The 12,215-nt window shown below is 46.8% G+C and overlaps 2 protein-coding genes across 2 annotated transcripts; both read right to left on the bottom strand.

The window, feature by feature from the left end:
- On the bottom strand, positions 1 to 1,464 carry LOC127313025 (uncharacterized). The gene has a single exon (XM_051343560.2). The coding sequence runs from the start codon at positions 1,355 to 1,357 to the stop codon at positions 323 to 325; it is 1,035 nt and encodes a 344-aa protein (XP_051199520.1). The 5' UTR covers positions 1,358 to 1,464; the 3' UTR covers positions 1 to 322.
- Positions 1,465 to 4,381: 2,917 nt separating this feature from the next.
- On the bottom strand, positions 4,382 to 5,437 carry LOC127311810 (uncharacterized). Its single transcript, XM_051342267.2, has one exon. It carries the CDS (start codon positions 5,382 to 5,384, stop codon positions 4,533 to 4,535), a length of 852 nt encoding a protein of 283 aa, XP_051198227.1. The 5' UTR covers positions 5,385 to 5,437; the 3' UTR covers positions 4,382 to 4,532.
- Between the last annotated feature and the right edge of the window lie 6,778 nt (positions 5,438 to 12,215).

Below are 12,215 nucleotides of genomic sequence, written 5' to 3'. Positions count from 1 at the left end.
AACATGGCACTTTATTAATCACATAACATCAATACGAAGAGTCTTTCGAATACATTCCGAGGCTAAACTAGAGATAAAACCTTTACTAGCGACATCGCAAGTCCTAGCCAAAATATGTGTCGCTTCATTGAGGGAACGATTAACATGATGAAAAGCAACGGAAGAAAAACCCAGCAGTATGTTAGGAAGCTTTGTTTTATAGTCCGTTGATCAACTGAACTGGAGTATGTACACTTGGGTTTGGATACCACAATGTTTGTCCAAAAAAGACTACACTACACTAGTATTGTATCGGTGCTTAGCAAAGATGGGTAGATCACTATTAACAGCACGTGTGAGTTTGGATGTTGAGCAGCGCGACCCTGGTGTGGAGGATGCTCCTGAACACCTTCTCGCTCGCGCCCTCAATCTCGGCGACGCACGCCTCCACCTCGTCAAGCCTCTGTAATGCGGCCACCTCTTTGTCGTCGTCGGAGAAAGCCTTGCTGCTCTTGACGAGAGATTTAAGCGACGATGCCATGGTCTTCTTGGAGGCCATCGCGGTCGTAGCTGCGGAGGACACAGTCTCGACCGCTGAGAACACTGCGGCGGACGCGCACGCCGCGGCGGCCACGGCCTCGGCGAGGGCCCCGGACACCTCGACCTCTTCAACCCTGTCGGAAACTGAGAGCAACGTTGGGAACTTGGTGGCGGATCGTACGGACAAGGCGAGTCGCGCAAGGTCCTTCTCGGTCCGGCGCAGGGATCGCACGGCCGAGGCGAGCCTGCTGCCGTCGCGGCGCCGGAGTGCCACCTGGGCGTCCGCCGCGTGCGCCCTGAGCTCGACGACCGTCTCCTGGAACGCGCCGTGCGCGTCGGCGAGGAGAAGGAAGCCGTCGAGGAGGCAAGCTGCGGTGGAGGATCCGTGGTGTAGCGCGGAGCGTGCTTCCGGGAGAAGGAGTAGCTCGGCGAGCGCGGCGTGTAGCGCATCAAGGTGGGAAAGGCCGGTGGATGGCAAGGAGGGTGCAGAGACCCACGATCGGACGGCGGCTACGTGGGAGCAGAGGTGGGCGAGGAGCGGGTGGGAGCTGCTCGGGAGGGAGACGGAGCGGACGTGGTAGGCGGCGGCGCGGGGCCTGGAGGCGCGCGCCGGGCTGAGAGGGAAGGAGATGGAGCGGCCGAAGCTGGGCGCCATTGCCGGAGACAGAGAGCTGGCTGTAGGTTCTGGTCGACTTGCTTGTTGCTTCTCGTTGCTGTGATCTGGGGAGAGGGAGGAGTTAGACCGGGGTATATAAGAGGGAGAGACCGCGCCGGCCATGGAGATCGACGAGGGACATGGTGGGTGGCGAGGGCGCCTGCACCGATGGCATCGCTGCATGTTGGGGCTGTTGGTGGAGGGTGTTGGCGAGCGGGAGACATGATCCGCGAGGGGTGGCCGCTGACGCGTGGACGGACACGACCTGGTGCTCCGTGCGCTGCTCTGGATCGAGCTCCAGATCGATCGGCCATCTGCAGGGCTGCAGCGCCACACGCTTGGTCGCCGAGGAGGAGGTTGGCCCGTCGGCCTTGGCCATACGCGTGGATCCTCGCTCGTCGATCTGTTGCCCGGCCGATCCACAGCGGCAAGCGCCGGCGTTGCGCTGTCCCAGTTGAACTGGAGCATGTGGTCGACTCCGGTAGCTCGCCATGTGATCCGGTTCATTTTCCTAGTGCCGCCCTGCGTTGCTGTCGCCATTGCCGTGCGATCGAGCCAAAGGGTGTTGCCGCTCGCGCCGTCCTGTCTCCCTCCCCTGCCTAGCCACCACTTATAATAGTCCGTGGCATGCATTAGCCAACATTCTCATTGCACTAACCTAGTAAGCGTGAGCTCGAGCTGGTTTGATTCAAAGAAATGAATATTTTTTTTTGTAGGATTTTCATGTATTCACAATTTTCCTATGTGTATTGTTTGTTTGTAAAATTTTGAATCCTTTGCAATATATAAATTTGTTTTTGTAGGATTGCATTGCACTCCGGAGGAAAAAATTCCATCCACTTAAATCTAATGTTATAATTTCTTATATTTTCTTGTGAGCCGAACGCTACTTAAAAAAAATCGTGTAGGTTCGAAATCATGTAGGATTCAAGTAGAGCTATTTTTTCAATAATATGTTTTTTATTTAATTTTTACAATGTTAGCAAATTAGGGAATTCCGAAAATAATACAGCCTTGGCTACGCGGACGCCGACAAGCACCTTTCAGCGAACCATAAGCCGAGCAGGCCTTGTCGTCCACTGGATAGCCAAGCAATCGGTGGCAGTTGTCGTGCCTGACCACCGACATGTCGATTAGCCATGAGGAGGGCCTTTTGTCCGACTCCATGCTGAAAGGTTCCTAGATAGGAAATAAATCGCGCGGCGTCGACTTCATCCTCCTCTTGTCCGTTAAAAATTGTTCCTTCACGAAGTTGATTTTAGTTATGTATTCGAGCAATGAACTCCACACAATCCTTCCTTCTTTGCGAGGACATGATATATGGCACACTAGATTTATGTTTATACCTAAGCACAAAATGATAAAGATGCATATAACTACAAACCTACACTACATAGCACCCAAAATTGATATAGCGGGCTCAAATTTTATTTGTATACGCACAACTGCATACCATGTTGAACAAAGAGGTTAATGAGAAAATGGAATTAGTAAGTAATCCAATTATATAAGTAAAATAGTACAGCCCTTTTGTTGTCCCGTTGAGATATAATTATATACAAAATAAAGGTCAAAGTTCACCTCTAGGCATGTATGTATATCTAAAACAATTATCTATTTTTGCAGTGAACGAGATATTTGAGAATAATATGTACATTAGATGAAAAATTAATACATAACATTTTCCACATGGTAAAGATAGAGTCCGTGCATTTCGGAGGGCCGCCGTTAAAGTCACATGTATTTGGAATCTTCAAGATATTTAAAGATATTATTGTTAGTAATACTAGACTGAGTGGAGTAGATGGTTTGAGAAAAACTACTTTACACTTCATAGAATTACTTTTGATGGTATTCGTACATGTTGACAATTTATATACTTCAAAAGATTCTAAAAATTTATGTAGAACTGTGATGATCGAATGAATCGGACATATAAAAGTGCAATGCACCCTTTAAAATAAACTACCTGGTTTTCCTTTATATAGAGGGAAATGCTTGTAATACAATATTTAATTAAATATCTCAAGGCAACAAATTGGAAAACAATTTTTTGGTAAACTAATTTAGTTTATCAAACAATATGTGCAATGGTAAATAAAAAAAACTAAATAACAAATATGTATCTCACAATACATCAATCTATATAATTAATTCTACATAGTGTACATGAAAAAACTGCTTAGAATAGTGTATCTAAAAAGGCACATTAACAAAAACAAACTATATATAGAAGCACGTAATTTAATTTGAAGTAAAAAATTTCAATATAAATTTGGAAGTAAGGTTTAATTTTACTCATTGTAGATCATCAAAACTCAAACCTCACGAGTTACATTATAATAAATAAAATTACCTACTTATTATCATGCATGGTGATGTTATTATTGTTTAAATTAAGTTGGCAGGCATACCAAAGCGATACACTTAATATAAATTAACGAGAGGGGCGATGAATAAGCATCAAATGTCAGTTTTTTAACTAGATGGGCATAGAAGACCCTTGAGTGCAAAAGTTAATGTGATGAAATATGATATGATGAGAGACAGAAGAGAGAGGGAGTTGAACAAGAACCTAAACCAAGCATGTGCGTTGCCCACAAGATTTTGAAGACAAAATATGCATCATTGTTTCCTTCAAGGGTGGTTCCACCACATTTCTCTTGTGTCCTGAATTTTGTTGTTTCATTCAAGATTTGTATGTACCTTGATGTATGAGATTTTTTAGTGTTTTCTGGATAAGAACAATCTTTATCCCCAGTTGATAATAGTAAAAGAAGATCGATTTGGTTGGCTTCGATCCGTGATTTTTCTTCTCAAGCTGATAAGTTTTTCACATACAAAGGATTGCTATCTTTGTGTGCTGACTTGCTATTGCAGTTCTCACTTAAGAAATCCTAAGCACCGGATCAGACTTTGCCTCTCCAAGCGTCTTGGTGCTTAGGCATTTCCTCCATATATGATGCTTCATATGTTTCTTCCCACATATGCAACGATATGTGAGTTCGTGCACAAGTGGTACTGAAGTTCTTCAGATCATCTTAGATTAAAGGTCCACCGGTTTCCTGCCATTTTTTTCCAACACGTGTTTATTGTGACATCTTGATGAAACCTAACATCATTGATAATTTGCAAGTCTAGCACTGCCACTGCAGTAAATAGAGCTTGGCATGAAGCAAGCTCAATGTTATATCGAGAGCGAATATATAATAACACAACAAGACAACTGTATGTTATGGAGCTTTGCTTTAATACTTTGATCAACCGGAGTATGTACACTTGGGTTTGGACACAATAGTTTTTGTCCAAAAAACTACACCAGTCTAATACCTAGCTAAGTAGCTAAGGAAGTGATCAGTTAACAGCACGTCTGAGTCTGGATGTTGAGGAGCGCGACCCTGGTGTGCAGGATGCTTCTGAACACCTTGTCGCTGGCGCTATCGATTTCGGCCACGCACGCATCTACCTCGTCAAGCCTCTCCAATGCGGCCACCTCCTTCTCGTCGTCGGAGGCGGGCTTGGTGCTGCTCTTGACGAGGGACATGAACGACGATGCCATGGACTTCTTGGACGCCAGCGCGCTCGTGGCCGAGAAGGACACGGACTCGACGGCGGAGAACACTGCGGCCGACGCGCACGCGGCGGCGGCAAGGGACTCGGCGAGTGCTCCGGACACCTCCACCTCCGCCGCGCTGCTGGACGCGGAAGGAGTTGGGAACTTGGCTGCGGATCGCACGGAGGCGGCGAGGCGCGCGAGATCCTTCTCGGCGCGGCGGAGGGAGCGCACGGCCGAGGCCAGCCTGGCGTCGTCGCGGCGCCGGAGCGCGGCCTGGGCATCGGCTGCGTGGGCCCTGAGCTCGACGACCGTCTCCTGGAAGCCTTGGTGAGCGTCGGCGAGGACCAGGAAGCCGTCGAGGAGGCAGGCGGCGGTGGCCGACCCGTACTGGAGCGCGGAGCGTGCTTCCGGGAGGAGCAGTAGCTCGGAGAGCGCGGCATGAAGCGCATCAAGGTGGGCGAGGCCCGTGGATGGGGAGGCGGGAGCGGCAACCCAGGAGCGGACGGCGGCGATGTGGGTGCAGAGGTGGGCGAGGAGCGGGTGGGATCGGCAGGGTAGGGAGACTGAGCGGACGTGGTAAGCGGCGGCGCGTGGCCGGGAGGCGCGCGCCGGGCTGAGAGGGAATGAGATGGAGCGGCCGAAGCTGGGCGCCATTACTGAAGAGAGCTAGCTTGGGTAGCTGTTGGCTCTGGTTGACTTGAGCTTGTTGCTGTGAGATGGGAAGATGGAGAATGCGGTGGTATATAAAGGGGAGGGGTGGCGCCGGCCATGGAGGGACATGGTGGGTGGGGAGAGCGCGTGCGTTTTGCATCGATGGCATCGGTGGCTGGTTGCACGTTGGGGCGGTTGGTGTGGGTGGCGAGGAGGAGACAGGATCCGCGAGGGGTGGCCATGGACGCGTGCTCAAGATCGAGATCGATCCGGCCACCTGCAGCGCGACGCGCAAGCTCGCCTCGATCGGCTCCACGAGACGCCGAGGGGTTCGTTGCCATACGCGTGGACACTGATGCCCGATCGGCAGATGCAAGCGCCGGCGGCGTTGAGGTGTCCGGAGCGCCTCCGTCCATGTGGTCGGTTCTGGTTGCTCGCCATGTGAGCCGGTTCCCTTTGCTCGTGCTGGGACGTTGCCCGTGGCGCACGCAGAAGCACCCGTGCGATCGAGCCAAAGGGTGGCTGCCACTTGCCATAGTGGCAGTGCTGTCTCCCTCACTGCCGCTCCTGTGTCGCCAGCCCTAGCTCATCTCACTGCAAACACTCATGTACTAGGGAGTTTTTATTTCGTTCGTGGTTCTGGATTTAGTTAAAATCAAACTTTATCAGTTTTTATTAATAATTGATAAAAAAATATTAACATCAATAATACCAATGCAGATAATATAAAAGTATACTTTATGACAATATTAATAGTATAGGTAGATTTTACATTATATATATTTTTAATTTTCCTAAATATTTAATAAGATTTTACAAAGTTTAACTTTAACTAAACCCAGAACGCAAAGTAATTGTGAATGGAGAGAGTACACTACAATAACGAGCATGCCGGTCCACGATCTACCGTGTCCCGTGCTTGCACAACTAACTGGTTAGAGCATCCCAGCAGGAGCCCCAAACACCCCCAAACGGGCTTTTCCAAGCCTCATCTATATGGTAACATGGTGATCTTACCTCACCTATAACAAGCATGAGCACGTCGCCGATCACGAAGCAAACAATCACAATGACACAGCCAGTCACGCCGGTCACAAGCATCACCACGTCGCCGGCAACGAAGATGAAGACCACCATGACACCGCCGGTCACGCCGGTCACAAGCATCACCATGCCGTCGACCCCGAAGACGAACACCATCATGGCACTGTCGTTCACACCGGTCACAAGCATCACCACGTCGCCGACCACGAAGACGAATACCACCATGACACCGCCGGTCACGCCGGCACGAGCATCACCACGTCGCTGACCACGAAGAAGAACACCACCATTGCACCGTCGTTCACACCGGTCACAAGCATTACCACGTCGCCGACCACGAAGACGAACACCGGCGTGACACCGCCGGTCACGCCAGTCACAAGCATCACCACGTCGCCGACCACGAAGATGAACACCATGACACCGGTGTTCACGCCTGTCACAAGCAGCACCATATCGTCGACCACGAAGACGAACGCCACCATGACACCGCCGGTCACAAGCATCACAACGACGCCGGCCACGAAGAAGAACACAACCATGAACCTACTCCTCAAAGGAAATTTCAAACGGTTGAGCGTCTGCGACGAATTAGGCCAAATTCGCTGAAAAACTTCATACACGAAATTGACGATTTACAATTGACGAAACCCGAAACCGATTGTGGGAATTGATTCGTATCATCAACACGCATCTTTTTTATGTACAACTTATTTTGATTCGAAGTATGATTATGTTGATTTAAAAAAAGGGTGTGTGACTAGTGTAAGAGAGTGAGCGTAATCCAGTTCACATGCGCACAAGTTGCATCCATTGAGCATAGGAGGAAAAAGAACGGGACATGCCCGCTGGAAACGCTCATAGTGGGCGTTCCTCTATAGCCTATCTCGAGGGTCTAAGCCATTTCATTTCTCCATCCATGCAAAAAAAAAGTGGCGCCGAGGGGATCGACAGTCTAGTGGAGCCTCGCTCTCTGTCCACCTGAATAATGTACTGCTATACGTGTTACAAGCGTACATAATTAATTTAGTACTCCATTATATATGAGCTCATCAACCCAAGCAAATATGGACGAAAATGTCAGATTGGTGGGCAGAAGATCGCTGCTGGCATGCGTCTTCACGATCCCATCGATACTTTTGTCTCCATTTCTTATATTATTTCTGCCAATGTTTCGGGTTAATCGCCAAGCCAGCTAGCTAAGTTAAATCAAGCTGCTTGTTCATGGTTATTGATCTCGATATCTCATCACAGACTAATCAACCCCGTCAGCCCAAATCTCGAGAGGAAGATTCTGATGTGTAGACGGTGAGGGCAAGAGTAGGTGATTAACCATGTATTAACAGGTTAAATTAGTACCACTACATCTGGGCATCGCTGCCGTGGGGCGTGCTCTCTGCAAACACAGCTAATCGTGTCGACCATAGTGCTTAAGATAAAAATGGAGCTAGCTAGCTAGCAGCATTTGGAACCATGCACGCTCATGGCACATGCATGCATTCACAGGACTACATGAGAGACCACCATGGGAACTTCATTGCGGGAGCATCTCTTTTTTTTCCCTCGTGTTGCGGACGACGAAGGAGCTCATCTGTTCTCTCCGGCCGTCGAGCCTTTGTAATTGCAAAAGAGTTTCAGGTGAAGAAAGTTGCAATGGAAAGATAAAGAAGCAGCTTGATCAGGATCGATCTCTACACGGCCCGTTGATTCAAGAAATCAAGTCAATACTTCGAAGCTCTGATGACTTCCCGGTGACGGGGATTAGGCGAATGTACCACGCTTAGTGATTGTAAACAGGATGAACCTGGACCTGTTACGTCATTAATACGTCATTAATAAAACACAACAAGTAATTCTCAAAATAAAAAAGGACTACGTGATGAACTGAAACTAAACGGTCGTTTGTGTGATTTTTATTTTTGGGGTTAATGGCAGTTGTTATGCCTTTTGACTAGTGAGAAAAAGTGTGTGTTTACCTAACAAGGACGAGCAAACCCTAGAAATCACCGCCGCCACCATCTTTCCCCACGCCTCCCCTCTGTTGTCGCCACCGGAGGATGCTTTGGGCTAAGACCGTGCAGCGGGCGGCGGGAGCGGGGTTGTCTTTTCCTGTGGCCGTGCGGGGTGGCTTGGACCTTGGGTGGTGGCCCTCATAATCTACTCGGTTCTGGTTGTTTTCACGACTATTGGGGAGGCACGGGGTTGGGCCTGGAGGTGTTCCGACAACCTGCTTTCTGGTGCTCGGCCATGGAGTCTCGAGGAGATCGATCTTGGCGGGGCGGCACATCCCAAGATTGTCCACATCGGCGACCTGCAGGAAAGCAATGGCTAGTATGCTCATTGCGGTTGGACCTAATCGGGAGTGGCCACGCTTGGCCTCCTAGCGTGGTTTGTGCCTGGCCATGCTCGTCGTTTTCTCTCGGTGCGGGTGACACGGGGTGGCTGCGCAAACTCTTGAATGCAGGCCTGGTTCGAATAAAGACGGCGGTCCTAGGATTTCTCTCGCACCGAGACTGTCAAGTTGGTAGCTCATCGTCATACCAGTCAAGAGGAGACAAAAAAACCTCAACACACTCTTCTCCTCTTAGGACAAGAACGGCAACCTTTATTCACTACTAGGAAATAGGCTATCGCCAGCGCACCCAAAATGGCTACCGCCGACGCACCAGCACGCGAAGGTGGGAACAGGCCGACGGTAACGTGTTATCTCCGGGGCACCTCATGGTGCGCTGGCAGTAACTCGATTTGTCGCCGGCACATCATCCTAGTTCACCGGTGGTATATTTTCCAGGATCAAAAAAATGCCGATCTATATCTAGATCTAGGTCGAGTTTAGCGGGAGATTGATAACCCACAAGTATAGGGGATCGCAACAGTCTTCGAGGGAAGTAAAACCCAAATTTATTGATTCGACACAAGGGGAGACAAAGAATACTTATAAGCCTTAACAACTGAGTTGTCAAATCAGCTGCACCTGGAAAAGCACTAGTAACAGGGGTGATGTGAAAGCAGCAGTAATATGAGAGCAATAGTAACAGTAACACAACAAAGAAGAGTGCAAGAATACGTAGGCAATGGGACCAGAAAATAGTTGATACTACTTCTAATGACATATAGGACCGAGTGAATATTTCATGATGAAATATGGACCGGGGTTCCCAGCTATCTACACTAGTGGTAACTCTCCAATAACAAGTGACAAGTGTTGGGTGAACAAATTACAGTTGGGCAATTGATAGGATTGAAAAAGCATTAAGACAGAACATCAAGTTTATTAATCATGTAGTCATGTTTTCCATATATAGTCATACATGCTCGCAATGAGAAACTTGCATAACATATTTTGTCCTACCAGCAGGTGGCAGCCGGGCCTCAAGGGAATCTACTGGTAATTAAGGTACTCCTTTTAATATAGCACCGGAGCAAAGCATTAACACTTGGTGAAAATATGTGATCCTCATATCTAAGCCTTCCCCTCCAGTTATCCCAGTTGCTGTCACTCTGGGGCCTCGGGTTCCGGACATAGACATGTGCAAACAACTTGTAGATACAATCTAAGCAATAATTATAGAGCTCAAATCTAAGATCATGACACTCGTGCACTAGTGACAAGCATTAAACATAACAAGATTGCAGCAACAATAACTTCACAAACTTATATAGATAGACTGATCACAATGTAACAATTCATCGGCCGGATCCCAACAAACACAACACCGATTACATCAGATGGATCTCAATCATGTAAGGCATCTCATGAGATCATTGTATTAAAGTACATGGGAGAGAGAGTACCAACTAGCTACTGCTAGAACCCGTAGTCCATGGGGGAACTACTCACGGAGCATGATGGAGGCGGTGGCGTTGATGGAGAAGGCTTCCGGGGGCACTTCCCCGTCCCGGCGGCGTGCCGGAACAGAGATTTTGTCCCCCGAAACGGAGTTTCGCGATGGCGGCGGCGCCCCTGGAGTCTTTCTGGAGTATGATTGATTGATATAGGGTTTTCGCGTCGCGAGGAATATATAGGCGAAAGGGCGGCGGCGGAGGGGTCCCGAGGGGCCCACCCCGTAGCTGGGCGCCCCCCCTCTTGGCCGCGCCGCCAGGTGGTGTGGGGCCCCCTTGGCCCCTCTCCGTCTCTCCTTCGGTGTTCTGGGTCCGTCTCGGTAAAATAGGAGGTTTGGATTTTGTTTCGTCGAATTCCGAGAATATTGCCCGAACAACTTTTCTGGAACAAAAAACGGCAGAAAACAGGAACTGGCACCTTGGCATCTCGTTAATAGGTTAGTGCCGAAAAATGCATAAAATCATTATAAAGTGTGAGCAAAACATGTAGGTATTGTCATAAAACTAGCATGGAACATCAGAAATTATAGATACGTTGGAGACGTATCAAGCATCCCCAAGATTAGTTCCTACTCGCCCTCGAGTAGGTAAACGATAAAAAGAATAATTTCTGAAGTGACATGCTACTAACATAATCTTGATCATACTATTGTAAAGCATATGAGATGAACGAAGTGACTCAAGGCAATGATCTATAGCTTGCTAACAAATAGATAACATGTAGCAAAAACTTTTCATAAATAGTACTTTCAAGACAAGCATCAAAAAGTCTTGCATAAGAGTTAACTCATAAAGCAATAAATTCTTAATAAGAGGTTTTGAAGCAACACAAAGGAGGATTTAAGTTTCAGCAATTGCAATTGCTTTCAACTTTCAACATGCTTATCTCATGGATAATTGTCAACACAAAGTAGTATAATAAGTGCAATAAGCAAGCATGTAAGAATCAATGCACAGTTGACACAAGTGTTTGCTTCTAAGATAGAAAGGAGTAGGTAAACTGACTCAACATAAAGTAAAAGAAAGACCCTTCGCAGAGGGAAGCAGGGATTAAATCATGTGCTAGAGCTTTTTAAGTTTTGAAATCATATAGAGAGCATACAAATAAAATTTTGAGAGGTGTTTATTGTTGTCAACGAATGGTAGTGGGCACTCTAACCCCCTTGTCAAACAGACTTTCAAAGAGCGGCTCCCATGAAGGACGTACAACAGGACAGAGCTTTGGTAACACAGTTATGTGTTACTACAGAGCCAAATCAGTGTTACAAGGCCATGTTGTAACACATCTTTAAATGTGTTCCATTAGACCGTGTTACTAACAGATGCTAAATATTGTGTTACAATTATGTTGTAGTAACATGTGTTCTACGTGTTACAAAATATACTAGTAACACGTTTTTGGAACTATAGGAACACACGTAGTAACATGTTTTCGCTGATGTCAAACATTGGCAGTAACAAATTTTGCCACATATAGTAACACAATTGATAACATTTAGTTTTGGCTTCAGTAACACAATTAGTAACATAATATTCAAAATATTTTAATACTATAATTGATGGTTGTCAAAACATAGTAACAAATTTGTGTAACTATTGTAACACCATCGGTATCAATATTATATTAGTATCACAACCTAATTAATGTATTTATTTTTACTAATTGGCCAAAAATTAGGAACCCATTAATGCAATATATATTATTTAAATAAAAATCACTGCACGCGATTAATAAATTAATGTAAATTGGTGACTGACAACATGAAGATAACATACAAAGTGAAGCACACCACCTTCAAAAATCGAAAAGATCAAAATATTACATCATAGCATTTACATCAATTCCAACTAAAGAAAGACATATTTGTAAATACTATTACATTTTTTCTATCCATCAATGTTAACTACAATTATTGGTACATGCAAATTTAAAATATATTGTCTTCT

The sequence above is a fragment of the Lolium perenne genome, chromosome 7 (assembly GCF_019359855.2).
Source record: "Lolium perenne isolate Kyuss_39 chromosome 7, Kyuss_2.0, whole genome shotgun sequence".
Lineage (NCBI taxonomy): Eukaryota > Viridiplantae > Streptophyta > Magnoliopsida > Poales > Poaceae > Lolium > Lolium perenne.
This window is presented reverse-complemented; position numbering and strand designations above follow the sequence as displayed.